This window comes from Spizellomyces punctatus (genome assembly GCF_000182565.1).
Source record: "Spizellomyces punctatus DAOM BR117 chromosome Unknown supercont1.6, whole genome shotgun sequence".
Classification (NCBI taxonomy): domain Eukaryota; kingdom Fungi; phylum Chytridiomycota; class Chytridiomycetes; order Spizellomycetales; family Spizellomycetaceae; genus Spizellomyces; species Spizellomyces punctatus.
This window is the reverse complement of record NW_015971542.1, coordinates 186,332-200,801: the sequence shown is the minus strand read 5'-3', so window position 1 is coordinate 200,801 and position 14,470 is coordinate 186,332. Positions and strand designations below refer to the sequence as shown.

Below are 14,470 nucleotides of genomic sequence, written 5' to 3'. Positions count from 1 at the left end.
GCGGACCTCTCGTGTTACCCTCCGAGGCGCAGCACTCAACTCGACGTCTGAACTGCGTTGGACAACGGACAACGAAACGCACAGGTAATTGCCACATAGGCCCTTTTGGCAAATATACAGTCTACTTCCATACTGCCATGCAACTCGCAGCCGACTTGGGTGTCGCTTGAAAAAACATGTCATTCTTGAAGTGTGCCGTTTGAATGACCTCTACTGCACATCCAACTCTTCGAGTTGGCTGCATACACCAGTCGAGGACATGCCCCGCAGATGATACCTGATCGATCGCGTCTTTGGACGCCTTTGTCGCCTTTAAGATGGCTTCGTCAGCCTCATCAGGGTCATCCACCCAAGAGTCTTCTTGGCCTCCATGCTCACGAGGGTGTCCCCATCAGAGGTTTGCCATCTCTTCAGGATCAAAGATAATGGTGGTATGGATGGGGGTGATGGACATGACTCGGCGATACGAATATCTTTTGGAGCCAGGGTTCGGAAAAGATTATTCCATTGACAAGGCAATTGTGAGGGGACATACGCGGGTGCTTTGCCACTGTTTTGGAGGACTACTCGGTGCAGTGCAAGCATTGACCTTTGCATTTTCTGGAACGTACGTTGGATACGCTGCGGTGCCCATTCACGCGCCTACAGCGGGTACTCATTCCACGAACAATGTGTATGTCTATGGATTGGGTTAACAACTCAGATGTAATGTCCTGTCTGTTCGTACTTTGAATGACTGTCGGGTGCAACCTCAGCAAGCTTCACGACCTTCATGGGTGCAACGACAGTTCCCATTCTTACAGCTAGCGTACAGGGAGTATTGCCAAGGTAAAGTAGATGCACCGGAGGTACCCAACTCGTGCAGTGGGATCAATACCCTAAACTAGGACATTGAGCGTCAACCCAGCGCAAATGCATATGACTTCAGTGGAAGCTCTGGTAGCTCTGTCAGTATCATACAAATACAGTGACGGCCGTTTTGGGAATCAATGGGAATATCATGCAATAGGGGCGCCGACCTTGGCTGCACTGTCTCGGTCACATTGCCAGCAGCAGGTCCCAATCTTGAGGAAATCCACAGCTTAACAATGAGAAAAGCACAGCTGTGGAGAGCACTTGCATGTCAAAAAATGAGTCACAATATACTCAACAAGGATTGCCCTACATATGTCATTCAGTGTCCTCCCAGGCGTCATCTTTATACGGGAATTTGGCTCGGATTCATCCAATCTGCTATTTGCGTACCCTTCCGATCCATCTCCTTGCAGAGACAGCGGACTCTTTCTTCAGCCAGAAGAAGACTGATCAAAGGCCCTCCTGTCAATCTTGTTCAGTTTCAGGTTGAGATCGTCAAAGCAGCTCGCTTGAGGTCGGCGAAAGCGGCACACTCTCTAGGCACGTACTTTGAACCGTAGGGATCTCAAAAGGTCACTAGAATAATGCTTTTTCGGGATGGTCCCCTTGGATGTAGGGTATTCAGTTTTGCCCAAACATCTTTCAACGGCACTCGCTTTTCTTCAGGAAAATCCCTCTGATGCAAACGAGCGATTTCATAGCTCCTTGTGTCCAAAATTGTTAATTCATTTCCTTTATAATTCGACTACAACTTCCTGATTACTTCGTCGCGGTCTGCTGGGTTGACAACGACTGTGCCGATGCGAATTGCAAAGAAGGGCATGAGCGCGCTCGGACCATTGAGTTTATCGCAACTTAATGGCGACGACAGCCATGTCAACATCGGGATCTGTGGTAAGATAGCGAGCGCAAAGGGCTCATCGGGGACTCTGGGCATCTACCAAGTTTAACAAAGGGCCTCTGCTTGGCACGACGCAATAAATATATTCGCAGGTTTTCAGTCAGGCAGTTTTATGGTAATCCTGTAGTGATTGACAACGTTTGCTTACATAAGCGATCGGGACGTGGACGATCACGAGTCTGTCCAAGCACGGACGTCGCCGTCGCCATACATTTTCCGACCGTCAGAGTGTAACGACAGATCGCAAAGCGCTTTGTGATGAAAAAGGATAACTGAGACAGTAAAAGGGGTTCGAGGACGGTAGTATGGATGAGCAGGAGGCTTTGGGACCCCTGAGAAAAGTTGAAGAACAAACTGGTCATCAGAATTGACCAAATCGGACACATCCTTGCTTACCTACTTGGGTCTTTCCGTATGCGCACCTATAACCTTTAGAGGCAACAGGTTAATGACCTGGTAGGAGCACTGTCCCATAATAGTGATCTTCCAATTCAAACCAATGTTTATCACGAGACATTTTATTGATGTCTGCTCAATATCCACAGACGCATAGAATCATACTAATGTCTAATCCTTAACTGGAGCCTGCTAGTCAAGGAAAGGTAAAATGTCTACCCCAAAGCAACTACCGCTACTCTAGAAATCTAGATCTGGAGGAACTTGTTGGGAGTACCAGAGGGAACACCAGAGATGGCGTTGGTCTTGGCCTTGCTGAGGATGAATTGGAAAGCTTCCGCGGGGGAGGAGAAGGAGCGCTGGCTGTAGGCAACGGCAAGAGCACCGGTAACGTGGGGAGTGGCCATGCTGGTACCAGAGATGGTGTTGGTGCCACCGTTGTTCCATGCAGACTTGATTTGAACACCGGGGGCGATAATGTCTGATGGAGAGCAAAACAGTCAGCACCTAAAAAGCCATGTAGTGCATTGTCACGCATTTGATCACTTACCAACACAGGGACCAAACTCGGAGAAGGAGGCAAACCTGTTGTTCACATCCGAGGCGGCGACGGTGAAAGCTTCCTTGACGTTGGAGGGAGATCCAGTGCACGAGTCCTTTGCAGAGTTACCGGCAGCAACGGCCAATGCAACGTTGGCGTTGATCAAAGCACGGGCAGCGTTGTCGGTGGCCGAAGATTTGCTACCACCAAGGGACATGTTGGCAACAGACTTGCGTCCAGTCGATCTCGCCCTGTCAGCGACCCAGTTCATACCCGCAACAACCCCGGAGTTAGAGCCACTTCCGTCGGCACCAAGGACACGGACACCAATGATGTTGACCTTTTTGGCAACACCGTAGGTGCTACCACCGATGGTACCAGCCACGTGGGTACCGTGGCCGTTTCCGTCGGTCTGTCCGGATTCACCGGTGAAGGAAGCACCCCAGGTTGCGCGGCCGCGAAGGTCAGGGTGGTTGACGGTCACACCAGTGTCGATGACGTAGGCGTCTACACCAGCGCCAGCGCTGTCGGGGTAGGTGTATGAGCCGTCAACGCGGCCGTCGAGGGAATCAATACCCCACAAGCCCCTGTCCAAGCCACTCTGGGTGGCCTCGAGCGTGACGACGGTGTCGGGCTCAATGGCCTGAACTTCGGGGTGAGCCTGGACCTTTGTGAGAGCATCGGCTTCCAACTTTGCAGCGAAACCTTGGAGCTGGCCACTACCAAAGTCGTACTTGTGGAGGAGTTCGGCCGACTCTGCGCGACGGAGGTCAGTCTTGACTGAGCCGAGGATGTCGTTGATGAGAGCGTCAACGTTCCGGGGGGCAAAGTTGTTGGATTCCTTGAAGGTAATAATGTACTGGCCGGGGATGACATCTGGAATATATTAAAAGGGAATGAGCGACCAAGTAGACTTAAAGCAATTGAACCAAAAAAAACTTACCACCAGCACGCTTTTGCAACACTGGGGAAGCCGAGGCAACAGATGCCAACACGAGGCAGAGGAAGGAAGTCAAGCGAACCATTTTGAGGGTATAATGAGGTACAAAAAGAGTGTAGTAGCTTTGGGTAGTTAGTGCTTGTGGGGAACTTGGAGGAACAAAAGTGGAAGGGCGGAACAGTTGCCAGCTTTTATAGACCTGGGGGATTATTATTTTGGCCGGGCATTTCCCTTTCTCTCTCTTTTGCCCTCCTTGACCTATTCCATGATCTGGGACGACGGGGGGGACGGCACTTGTGTGCTTTTGCTGTGCAGTTTAACTCGTTTGCATGATCACTACAGTAAGATACACAGTGGTTGCCATCAATCCCCCGATCGGATCAAGGAGAGAACGCGCAGATAACAAAAACTTGTCAAATGCGTGGGATGAAAAGTTGGCAGTGCGACGGATGTCAAAATCTCCTTCTTGTGATGATTTTGTCTTATCACTTTTCCAAAATCTTAAACTTGTCGTAAGAAGAATGCGGTCAATGGCTTTGTTGGGTGGCCCATCGACCGTTTGAAAGATTTTTTTACTAGTAGGAGACTTGTCTCGCAAAATACGCCCTAAAACAAGAGAGTTAAATCACCTGTGTGGACGGCCATCTTACAGAAATTATTGCTACCAAAAAAGATTTTGATTTTTATAAAGAATTTGTAATACACAATTGTTTAAAAGATTATCATCTTGTCACTAAACAAACAGCTTTTGCAAAGAGCATTCGCAGTATTGCGTATGTTTGCAACACACATGATAGTTTTTCTGATGACAAATACACTTTCATGGATGGACTGATAGCAACAGTGTGTAAATCAGACATGTCAAAAAGTTTATGGTTTTTTGCATGATCTGTGCGGCTGTGACCTTTTGGGGTTCAACCGAGCACGATCCGTCATGAGAGAACAAGATCACTGGCACATGCAGCAGCCGTTATCGTCCCATGCTGCTCCTCCGTGATCACACCTGTGGTCTCCTCAATGGCACACTACATGACGATATGGCGAGCGCAGAGACTGCGCTTCCCCTATGCGCAGACTGTCTGCGCCAAGAAGGTGACAAAATAGTCGGGTGAGCTGCTGTATCTGTTGAAGTTTGCTGGCACCCTCCCCTTTTCACAGGGTGTTACTTTGACACCTGCGCGCACACAACGCCGCGCGGTTGATCAAAAATCCGGTTGTAAAGGCAAAAAGATTTCGTGAATTTAGAATTGCACCATCTGTGTGGAACGGCTGATTTTGCGCAGACAGCGATAGGGCAACCGTAGGAGAGCAACATTACGTCGATATTTTGCAGCTCGGCGCCGTTGCATGGTACGACGCTGATCTTGCCAAGAAAATCAGCTACACAAATTGTCCATGGCCAAAGGGCAAAATGTTTTTGGTATTTGTCAACATTTTCATTCATGGACAGGACAACTTTAAAGGGTTAAGTAGTAGACCGAGATTCTATAGTGAGCGGCGGTTCCTCCATCATGGCCTCAAGCTCGAGCTTCAAGTCTTCACAAAATTGGTCTAGCTTGAGATCATTCGGATCGTAACCAAAAGGATCCTCTGAAAAGAAATAACAAGAGCAACGAGTTTATAAAAGAAACTCTCAAGAGCAATGTGGTTTCAGAAAGTGACATGTACCGATTTCATCGCCAATTCGCGCTACACCGAACAGTGCAAATGCAGCAAGACTGACGACTGGAACTTGAAAGAGCGCGAGCTGCCCTATCAGTTGCGGTGGAAGAGCTAGGCAGTATAGCCCTAGAACTGCAGTTTGACGCAAAGCATGAGGACATTACCAGTCTAGCGAGAGCTATTCATGTCATACAAGACCTTGTTTCAAATGCACTGTGTATGCAGTAGGCATAGGTGTCGATGACACCCGTTCCATGCTACTGATTGTTTGAACCAAATCGTTGAGTATGAAAACCATTGCACCGTACAGGTTAGAGTCAATGTAAACCTATAGAGGATCGTCCTTGTCAGACGATCAAACCCTTGCTGGAAGAGAAAACATACTACCTTGTCTCGTAGCTCCAGCATTTGGGACGACATCAGATGCGATATTTCCATGGGCAGGTTTCGAGCGCCAATGGTCCCTGCAATCAAAGGTTTTGTTTTCCCAGTCGAGGCTGACCCAACTCGCTCCACAAACTCTGGGGGCAGTAGGTGCACGAGATCGGGGTAATTTGGACCAGGTTCATGTCGAAGATGGTGCTTTGTAGACACTGCCAGCGCTATCGTCAGTCGAACGAGCCTTTCTTTTGCTTGTATGGCAGCCTGATTCGGGGATCCGTCCTGGAGTACATGTGACGATGGATTGCTTACCCAAGTCAGGCGGGCAAGGTTGCGAGATAACGCAACAAAATTGGCCCAGAGCTTTCTTCCTTCCCAAAACCTATGCATGCCTGGTCATTCAATATTGCGTGTGCGGTGAAACTCCATCTGAGAGCAAGATCACCTATCATATGCAAGGTTCTGATTTACATTACTCAAGAGTTACACGGCAAATGGACTACGACCAAGCTTACCGTCCGGAATGCCAAAAGTAACCCGACAACAAAGCTGAGTATGGGAATCAGATGTGATCCCACTGCCAGCGATTGACCAGCAACTGTATAGTGCAGGTACGTGAAGATTGAGGCGTAGGTGGCAAAAAAGCCCGTGACGGGGAGGACTTCAGGTATAATAGTCCCCTTTATCCGAAAAACGTCAGGATCTATGATAAGCTGCCGACCTCACTTGTGAGTTTACAGAAATATCCTCTCCATAGTATAACCATAAGTGCCCACGTACTCTCCGGGGCCGAAAGCGGGGTTGAAGGGAATTCGAAGAGGGAGCTTCGCTCCTTGTAAGTATCAAGCGCGGTACGGTAGTGGAGCCCACCAACACGGACGTTGCTGCAAGGACAGGGCTTTGCTTCGCGTAGCCTAGAGGTAAGCGCTGCCAAATAGGATTTATTCGACAAGACCGGAAGTCCAGCCGTCGATATCCCAACACTTGAGCGCGTTGAACAACCCACATGAGCCCCAATTATCTACTAGAATGATGGGTTTTCAGCGCCAGTAGGTTCATGAGGTGGAGGAAGAAGTGCAAGGGAAGAGCGCTTGGGAAGTAGCACGTGACGAGCCGTCCATATTTGGCTTGATGAAGGTTGCTTGAGCATTGATGCAACGAGCTCCTTCCTTCTACCAAGTGCGATTTTGCCAACACAATTCCACTCGCTAATGTCATGATACTATGCCTGCACTGTGATACCCATTGCCATGCCAGTGCTGTAAATGGGTCACAGTTGACTGAAAATCTGGTCTTTCACAAAAGAGGTTTCATTCCTACATGCTAACCGCAGACGACAACCGACAGTCCAACATGCTGTTGAAAGGCACAGTGATATGTGCTTCCAGTATGGATAGGGAGTTGAAGGTACAGTCATTCTTTCTCAAGGATAATTGCTTGCACTTGTCCGGTCGTTGCATAGGCTGAATTTCCTCGTGCGTGAACCTAAAGCAGGAGATCAGAACTATGGTTGAGGAACTGGGCGGTACTTACAGCCAAGGCCTGAATGTCCAAGTCAATTATCTACTTGCCGATACGGTAAGATCAGGTTTGTCAGAAGCATATCGTTATTAAAAGCAAGTTTCAAATATCACACATTGACTTTGGGTTTTTGCAGAAAAATACAGGGTATGTATTCACATAATCGACAGAAAGTGGCCATGTTACGATATAGCATGGGCTAATTCTTGTCATAGATGGCTGCAAAGCTTTCCATACCCATCGTACGAACTGCCTGGATTCGCCTCTGCTTTTCTCATCGCAACGACGAGCGATTCGATCCTTTAAAAGTGAGACGAGATCTATGATATCCGAACATTGTGAGCCAACTCATTGACATTCAGCAGCACATTGCAGAGTACGAGTTATTACCCTTTGCCGGATTACGTGTTGCTGTAACAAACTTTCAACCATGTGAGAATCCGGTATGGATTACGGCCAGAGGACCTCGTCTAACATATCCTGCAGCGGAAGTGCAAACGATTAAAGAACTCGTGTTGCAAAACGGTGGAGACTTTTCAGGACAGCTGACTTCAACCTGCACGCATCTCATTGCCGCGTGGTATGTGCCCCGTTTTCTGTGTGGACATATAATATTGGTAACCTGACAAGTTCTGCTCAGTGCTGGCAGTAGGAAGCATGACGCGGCCATAAAATGGAAATTGAACATTGTAAACGCTCAGTGGTTGCATGATTCTATTGCCATGAATGGTAGAGAACACCTTGCTGGTTGTGCTTCATACTATGGCCATATCACTGATTGGTTGACTTGAACAGCATGCGCGGATGAAATTCTCTACCCTATTGAAGTCAAAGACCCGAACGCCAAAGTGGATAGTACGTCATTGGCCCTTCTCGAAGATGACGATAGTACCTCTCAGGATTGCGCTCTGCTCTATCTCGATCGATGTAATATCTATCCTGGGGAAGGATTTAGTGATCAGCAGTTACAGCAAATCAAAAAGATGATTCGAGCCGGAGGAGGGTCAATGCCTAAAGCGTTTGACGGGTTTGTTACTCATTATCTAGTTCCAGGGAGGACTGCTTCTGAAGGGTAAGCCGCTAGAATCGCGTCGAGGCTGGCCATTGATAATAACAAACTACCTGCTTTGCCCAGTGACATCCGCATGATCCGGACTAGTGCGCGATTTATACCTGTTATATCGTATCAGTGGCTCCGTGATTGCTACCGCGAGCGGATGCCATTACCCACCGACTCCTACATGATTGATGTGGGGGAAGACCCATTTGAAGCATCCACTGCGAGGCGGACCCGCTGTATTTCGGAACAACGCGATATTACGGGCCTAAATGCTGACACGGTGAAGCCAAAGTCACGGTTGCGCGATGCACAAAAAAGGTCGAGGTCGAGTTTCCAGATGGAAGACGTATTTGCTGACCCTCTGGAGACCAGTAGTATGGCCCATCGAGTGCTGACAAAGGCGAGGGAAGCCCCCAATGGTGACGAATCTGCTGTTATCGCGAACCAAGCGCCGCTGGAAGGGCGCGGTAAGGGATCACTATCAACAAGTCATCCTACAGCAATCTCTTCGCCACGATACACGTCCAGACCGAACCTTGAGTGCAATATCAGCAACCAATCACTGGCAGCATCTGGTATCCATTGTGAACGGTGAGTCTTTGTCATACCCACCGTTCAATTTATGAGTCAGGTAATTGACTATTGTTTACGCTAGGCCCGGCTCACAAGCATACAACGGTATTTTAGCCTTTTACCAGGATCCTAAGCCCGAGGGTTATGGATAACGCTGTTCTTTGCCAGGTGTTTTCTCAGGAATACGGTTTAGTTGCTCAGGCTTTGGTTCAGAAGAGGTAAGCATTGCCGAAGCAAAATTGAAAGGTTCGCTGGCAGACTCACGTCTATTGTCTGAGCTATTAGCGTGAGATGCTACGCCAGCTGGTTGAAGGGCAAGGAGGGAGCTTTATAGTTAGCCTTCCGGAGTCTACCGATGATCACATAGTGATTGTTCCACTGCTCGGGTAATTCAAGCCTTTTAGTTGTACGTTAATTTACCTTCTAGAGTCATTGACAATGTCAGTATCCATAGATCTACTGGAAAAGTCGGCTTACGATCACGGTTGGTGACTGAGTTCTGGTTGGAAAGATGTATAGAGGTATTTGTCTGGTGATTATAGGGACCGTTCATTAGTGCTTCTTAACCTTTAGCTGGTGTAACCGCGCAGGATGGCTTGTTGCATGATATGAAGGCAAACATCCTATTCACTCCTTTACGACAAGATATGCCGCTGCCAGGTAGGTAACAACATGGAGTGAGAGCCAATAAAGCCGCATCGGGTCTCATCATAAACTAGGCTTTAACAGATACGTAATTGGAGTGTCAGGATATGAGGGCGTAGAGCGTGCTCATTTAGGAAAGCTGACAACGATTATGGGTACGGTGTACCATGTTAAAATGTTTTCAATTAGCCTCATCTTATTCTGCAGCATCTCTTAGGTGCCACCTTTACGGAGACATTTTCGAAACAAAACACGCATCTTTTATGTAAACCGGGCACAGATAATGCCAAATATCGACGGGCGAAGGATTGGCGAATACCAATTGTGGATGCGGACTGGTTATATACATGCGCCGCGGCTGTAAGCAGTATGTCCTATTAGCTGTTTTAAGGCGAACTTATATAAGTATCTGCAGGGATATGTAGTGCATCCTCTGGAGGGCGAAAGCGTGGGAAACACCGTCGACGTTACAAGGCGTCCAAAGGCATCTGGTTTGTGAAAAACGGACTGGTTTCTATTGGACGATTATTAACGTCCAAGCATCAGATTTGTTCGATCGTAATACGGCTTTCGAGGATAAAGTGTCAGATTTAGACGAAGAGAGCGAGTTTCCGGCAACAGGTGCTTTTCAACCGAGATTTGAAACCAACGCGGTCTTGTCGTCCTTGATTACGCCGAAAGCGCAACTGCGGGACATTGGCCGCAATGTAATGAGCGGGTCGCCGTTGGAAGTATCGTTCACGAAAAACCTTGAGAAGGCTGTTCGACAAGCTAATGGGCCACGACAGGGGTCCGTTGGCCAGATCCATTCGATAGATTCATCTGGCTCGTGTGTGGAGCAGAAAAATGCTGCACCACCACCAACCCTTCTTCAAGGAGTAATAATCTGCCTCAGCCCCCGAGTCGTTCATAGACGATCTGCGCTGTACCCAATTGCAACTCGAATGGGGGCGGAAATGCTCGTGGCTTACAGCGATACTTGCACCCACTATATGCATCAAGGCAATCGCGTCAATGAAGCGTTCCGGGACTTTAAGATTGCCCGGCAGCGCGGAAAGTATATCGTGTCGCCCTCCTGGCTTGTGGCGTGCCATGAGACTGGGCAGCGTGTCAAGGAGTTGGATTATCCCCATACGTACAATCCCCATCGAGCATTATCCATATCTACACCAACAAGCAGCCAGCGGATGTCAGATACGGTAGAAGATCAGCATCCGAACGAGACATCAGCGTCCTCGTCTCCGCAAGAAAAGCTTGAGCGGGATGATGTGAAAGAAGACGCGCGGCAACACCAACAGTCACCACATGCTGATGATTCACGAGACGATCAGTGCGACGTGGGAGATGATCAAAGCGCGCCGCTACCAGGTGTTGAGAAATATGTTGAAATCATCGACAGGCTCTTGGACGCGAAAATGGTAATCGGCAAATTTGTTGTGATTTGTGTGCCGAGAATATTGATTCACGTAAAATCCTGCATAGACACGACGGCGACCTCGTCACAGCGTGCTACGGCGGGATGTGACGGTATCTTCCATCTTCTCCGACGACATCCCTACTGAAGACAGCACCAAAGAAGTCGGACGAGTGGACGTGCACCCCTTCACTCAAACTCAGATTGCCAACAGACAGCAAGAAGAAGCCGCGGTGATTGTGTACGATGATCCCGATAGTCGAGTAGAGAAACGCAAGCTGCTTGAACAGATTGAGACGAATGGGAAGCGTCCTAAACTCTCCAATAATGAGGATCCATCGACAGAGCTAGAGGGGAACGGCACTACGACGTTAACTGATACCGGCATTATGCCACAACAACTCAAAAATGTTCACGAGGTGAATGAGTTATTGAGACGTAACTCCTCGTTTACTGGTAGTACGCTCGATGCAAATGGATTCACGACTGAAAGCGAAGCCCCGATTCCCCCAAACCGCACAGTTTCAGTGTGCTCCTCCGGCATAAAAGAACCAAGCTATGCCAGAACCACTAGCATGGGAATATCCTCCGTAAGCGAGAGAACAATTTCTGTGCCCACAACGGTAACCCCACCATCCATGCGCAAATCCTCTCGCATGTCCATTTCGACCCGCGTGCTTGAACCTGCCGCTAGAAAGTTCCTGCTCTCTGGATTGCCCCGCGAGGAGCGGGTCCGAATGTCTCAATTAATAAGCCGATTAGGCGGTACCGTGCTTGAATATGATTGTTGGCACCCAGATTGCACGCATTTAATTGGTTCGTTCATGAACGGTGCTGGCATGTTAATTTTCTTTCAAGAAATACTTAATACTTGACTCCATAGTGAGCAAACCAGCAAGAACGGAAAAGCCGCTTGCAGCTATTGCTGCGGGTGCCTGGTATGTCAACATCAATTGTTTGTGCTTATCTCGCATCAGTTAATCTAAAAGACATAAAAGGGTTCTACGGCCAACTTACATAGAAGCATGTAAGACCGCCGCTCGGTTTCTTGATGAGGTCGACTATGAATGGGTTCCAGACCCAGATACTCCTCCCAGTAAGTGTCCAGACGCAGAAAAAACACTGGGTTGGCACCCGTATCTAAAATTTTACCGCTGTCAATCCAGTTGATAGGAATGTATTCAGTGCCCCACGTCGATGGCGACTAAAGCTGCAGAACGCGGAGATGGTTAATGGGATTCGAAAAGGTTTGTCAGCAAGTTAGGGCTGATTGTGTAAGATTCCGCTGATATCCGTATTCAGGAAGTTTTACGGGATGGAAAGTCTTACTGCTCGTGGATAACCGCAAAAAGGACGGTTTTACGCGGTTATTGAATGCTGGAGGAGCCAAGGTTGTTGCAAACCCGAAGACTTTTCGGGGTGTAAATACGGAGGTAAGGACTTTGATCTCTGCTCTGTCAACAGGGCATATTTGCAAACATGTATCCTCATATACCTTTTGAACAGGATTTGACCTACGTCATCACAGATCAGGAACCATCAACGCTTCGCAAACAAGCTGTCCTCATGAGGCTGGCTTCTCGCAGCATACCGTTCGTCGATCCAAACTACTGCGGCGAGTATTTGTTTGGCGAACCGCCCCCTAGTCCTTCGAGATGGCAAATTAATATTTTGGGTAACGAAAGTTAAAAGATGAATGCGTAAAGGTGTATATGCCTGGCCTGCAGGCCCGATTGGTGTCTCTTTGGTGTTGAACAAACGATACATGTACAGTCTAGCGATATCTAAATTAGGAATATTTACACAGCAAATAAAAAGTTTTGGAGAATACAGCGAGCAAGTGATTGATGGCTTTCAACAAGTGGCTGGTCAAAAGCACGCCGCAGCTTATGCCGTGTACTTGAGACATCTGGCGCGGAAACCGAATGAGCATCAAATCAAAGGTTAAACTTGAAACAAAACCTACCGAGTCTCATTATGCGTGTCTCTGCAGGTTATTGAGCAATATCGCATGCCGCATCGTATGCAATTATACTGCGAGAAATATCCACACACAGAGCAGAATTTACGGGGAGGAAAGCGGGATGGTGCTGCTGCTGCTGTTAGGTAGGTAGGTACTTCAGGCGGCATACTTTCAATATTCTATCCAGAATTGGCGTTACTGGCTGAAAACTTTAGGTCAATAACGAGAAACCACTCACAGATTCCTGTATCAGGGTTGCCAGATTTTTCTTTTGGAGAAGGATTCGCTTTACGGATGCCCGTTTCTGACGCTTGTTCATGGATGTTCGGGCTGCGATGACCCATATTAATGCTAGCCTTCTGAATGTGTGCCTAATGCAACAACATACCAGACGGGTCCTCATCTTCCAAAACCCGTTTCTTTCTTGCGGATGATACTATCTCTAGTTCGGCGGTATCTGGGATATCGGCTGCATAATTGTCTTGCTGAAGTTCTTCTAAATGTCGCTCCTGTGCTTTTCGACGGGCGGCTTCGTCAAGGACTATTTTGGGGAGGCGTGACGTTTGGCGGTCTAGGTTACCAGTATCGTTAGAAATGCGGTGTCGCATTGTCCAGTGCATGCATGACCAACAAACACCCTCATTCGGCACTTGACCCGATCTCTTTTTTCCAAATGACCGCATACTTGTACAGACATGCCAAAAGAGGAGAAAACCCGAAAAGCTCACCTGGAGTGCTCGAAACGACGCCAAATCCAACGGCAGCTTGAAAGCTCCTAGACTTGCTGCTCATCGATATCGTTCCTCTCTGGTACCAACCAGCGATATGCCGGACCAAACACAAACGCGACTCTCCGAGTGGTAGGATAAGATGTGTGAGAGTGTATTAAAGTTATCCACACGTTAGTGAGTGGAGGATTCTTCTTGTCACATCAAAGTTCAAGATCTCTTCGGGACAAACACGACGATCTTGGGTAGTGGCACAGCACAACGTTATAACGTAAGCGCCCGATCAGGTCTCGTTGCGACCAGAGACTATTCCGAGATACCACCAGTGGTTCCCTGGTGACATTGGATGATGCTGAGATATCTCATAACCTCAGTCAGAATATACTCGTAATTGGAGCAGATCGGCACAATTCAAGCCGCTGTTAGTACAACTTCAATGGGTGTGGACTTCTTCCACAGCAGCAACGGGATGACTACTGGTGCTCTCGTTATCAGGAAATAAGTTCAGTGTATTTAGCGACTAATGTCTAATTGCTGGACAGATTCCTTACACAAGTATATTCTCCACCGATAGTTCCACCAGAGCATTAATATGCTCGAGCAGTGCAAGTATCTCAAAAATTGCTCTTTCTGCTTCCCTGTCTTCAAGTAACCCTTCGCGTTCTCTTTGTCCGATTTGCCTGCTACAAGTAGGAAATCCTCTTTTACATATCGTCAATCCTTAAGGATTGCTCAGTGTAATCTGCGCCTGATGTATATCTATTCCATAAATGTGCCTTGAACGACCGGAAACCAGAAGCTGGGTTCCACTGCTTCCCTAGTGGAGATACAGCTCTATACGGCACTCTTTCTCCTCCGTCAGTCATTTACCGCCAGGATGGGTAAAGTAA

The 14,470-nt window shown here is 48.0% G+C and overlaps 5 protein-coding genes across 5 annotated transcripts; 2 read left to right on the top strand and 3 right to left on the bottom strand.

Annotated features, from left to right (window-relative positions):
- Positions 1 to 58: 58 nt before the first annotated feature.
- On the top strand, positions 59 to 1,037 carry SPPG_09140 (uncharacterized protein). Its single transcript, XM_016757297.1, has one exon. The coding sequence runs from the start codon at positions 318 to 320 to the stop codon at positions 693 to 695; it is 378 nt and encodes a 125-aa protein (XP_016608675.1). The 5' UTR covers positions 59 to 317; the 3' UTR covers positions 696 to 1,037.
- Positions 1,038 to 2,256: 1,219 nt separating this feature from the next.
- SPPG_03762 (uncharacterized protein) lies at positions 2,257 to 4,112 on the bottom strand. Its single transcript, XM_016752011.1, has 3 exons — positions 3,637 to 4,112; positions 2,703 to 3,569; positions 2,257 to 2,633 (listed from the first exon to the last, which is right to left on the bottom strand). The coding sequence occupies exons 1-3, from the start codon at positions 3,716 to 3,718 to the stop codon at positions 2,401 to 2,403; spliced, it is 1,182 nt and encodes a 393-aa protein (XP_016608674.1). The 5' UTR covers positions 3,719 to 4,112; the 3' UTR covers positions 2,257 to 2,400.
- Positions 4,113 to 5,009: 897 nt separating this feature from the next.
- Positions 5,010 to 6,720, bottom strand: SPPG_03761 (uncharacterized protein). Its single transcript, XM_016752010.1, has 7 exons — positions 6,457 to 6,720; positions 6,192 to 6,389; positions 6,122 to 6,138; positions 5,683 to 6,058; positions 5,494 to 5,623; positions 5,302 to 5,427; positions 5,010 to 5,223 (listed from the first exon to the last, which is right to left on the bottom strand). Exons 1-7 carry the CDS (start codon positions 6,682 to 6,684, stop codon positions 5,099 to 5,101), a joined length of 1,200 nt encoding a protein of 399 aa, XP_016608673.1. The 5' UTR covers positions 6,685 to 6,720; the 3' UTR covers positions 5,010 to 5,098.
- Positions 6,721 to 6,856: 136 nt separating this feature from the next.
- SPPG_03760 (uncharacterized protein) lies at positions 6,857 to 12,738 on the top strand. The gene is made up of 24 exons (XM_016752009.1): positions 6,857 to 7,083; positions 7,168 to 7,264; positions 7,334 to 7,344; positions 7,413 to 7,505; positions 7,563 to 7,629; positions 7,684 to 7,777; positions 7,838 to 7,926; positions 7,993 to 8,269; positions 8,333 to 8,848; positions 8,913 to 8,935; positions 8,999 to 9,048; positions 9,116 to 9,216; positions 9,285 to 9,351; positions 9,421 to 9,490; positions 9,550 to 9,630; positions 9,693 to 9,835; positions 9,891 to 9,966; positions 10,022 to 10,893; positions 10,958 to 11,705; positions 11,773 to 11,827; positions 11,888 to 11,985; positions 12,056 to 12,136; positions 12,192 to 12,322; positions 12,396 to 12,738. Exons 1-24 carry the CDS (start codon positions 6,997 to 6,999, stop codon positions 12,576 to 12,578), a joined length of 4,110 nt encoding a protein of 1,369 aa, XP_016608672.1. The 5' UTR covers positions 6,857 to 6,996; the 3' UTR covers positions 12,579 to 12,738.
- On the bottom strand, positions 12,588 to 13,790 carry SPPG_03759 (uncharacterized protein). Its single transcript, XM_016752008.1, has 5 exons — positions 13,581 to 13,790; positions 13,241 to 13,423; positions 13,091 to 13,182; positions 12,856 to 13,031; positions 12,588 to 12,798 (listed from the first exon to the last, which is right to left on the bottom strand). Exons 1-5 carry the CDS (start codon positions 13,642 to 13,644, stop codon positions 12,777 to 12,779), a joined length of 537 nt encoding a protein of 178 aa, XP_016608671.1. The 5' UTR covers positions 13,645 to 13,790; the 3' UTR covers positions 12,588 to 12,776.
- Positions 13,791 to 14,470: the final 680 nt, after the last annotated feature.

What these genes read in the sequence shown, in the direction of transcription:
- SPPG_09140 (XM_016757297.1), top strand. Translation starts at nt 318, where the DNA reads ATGGCTTCGTCAGCCTCATCAGGGTCATCCACCCAAGAGTCTTCTTGG.
- SPPG_03762 (XM_016752011.1), bottom strand. Translation starts at nt 3,718, where the DNA reads ATGGTTCGCTTGACTTCCTTCCTCTGCCTCGTGTTGGCATCTGTTGCC. An exon ending in GTTGCAAAAGCGTGCTGGTG is followed by an intron (nt 3,570 to 3,636) that starts GTAAGTTTTTTT and finishes AATATATTCCAG; the next exon opens with ATGTCATCCCCGGCCAGTAC. An exon ending in CGAGTTTGGTCCCTGTGTTG is followed by an intron (nt 2,634 to 2,702) that starts GTAAGTGATCAA and finishes GCTCTCCATCAG; the next exon opens with ACATTATCGCCCCCGGTGTT.
- SPPG_03761 (XM_016752010.1), bottom strand. Translation starts at nt 6,684, where the DNA reads ATGTGGGTTGTTCAACGCGCTCAAGTGTTGGGATATCGACGGCTGGAC. An exon ending in CCCGCTTTCGGCCCCGGAGA is followed by an intron (nt 6,390 to 6,456) that starts GTACGTGGGCAC and finishes TGAGGTCGGCAG; the next exon opens with CTTATCATAGATCCTGACGT. An exon ending in TGCTGGAGCTACGAGACAAG is followed by an intron (nt 5,624 to 5,682) that starts GTAGTATGTTTT and finishes GATCCTCTATAG; the next exon opens with GTTTACATTGACTCTAACCT.
- SPPG_03760 (XM_016752009.1), top strand. Translation starts at nt 6,997, where the DNA reads ATGCTAACCGCAGACGACAACCGACAGTCCAACATGCTGTTGAAAGGC. An exon ending in AGATTGCACGCATTTAATTG is followed by an intron (nt 11,706 to 11,772) that starts GTTCGTTCATGA and finishes TTGACTCCATAG; the next exon opens with TGAGCAAACCAGCAAGAACG. An exon ending in GCTATTGCTGCGGGTGCCTG is followed by an intron (nt 11,828 to 11,887) that starts GTATGTCAACAT and finishes AAGACATAAAAG; the next exon opens with GGTTCTACGGCCAACTTACA.
- SPPG_03759 (XM_016752008.1), bottom strand. Translation starts at nt 13,644, where the DNA reads ATGAGCAGCAAGTCTAGGAGCTTTCAAGCTGCCGTTGGATTTGGCGTC. An exon ending in GGAAGATGAGGACCCGTCTG is followed by an intron (nt 13,183 to 13,240) that starts GTATGTTGTTGC and finishes GGGTCATCGCAG; the next exon opens with CCCGAACATCCATGAACAAG. An exon ending in CAACCCTGATACAGGAATCT is followed by an intron (nt 13,032 to 13,090) that starts GTGAGTGGTTTC and finishes AATTCTGGATAG; the next exon opens with AATATTGAAAGTATGCCGCC.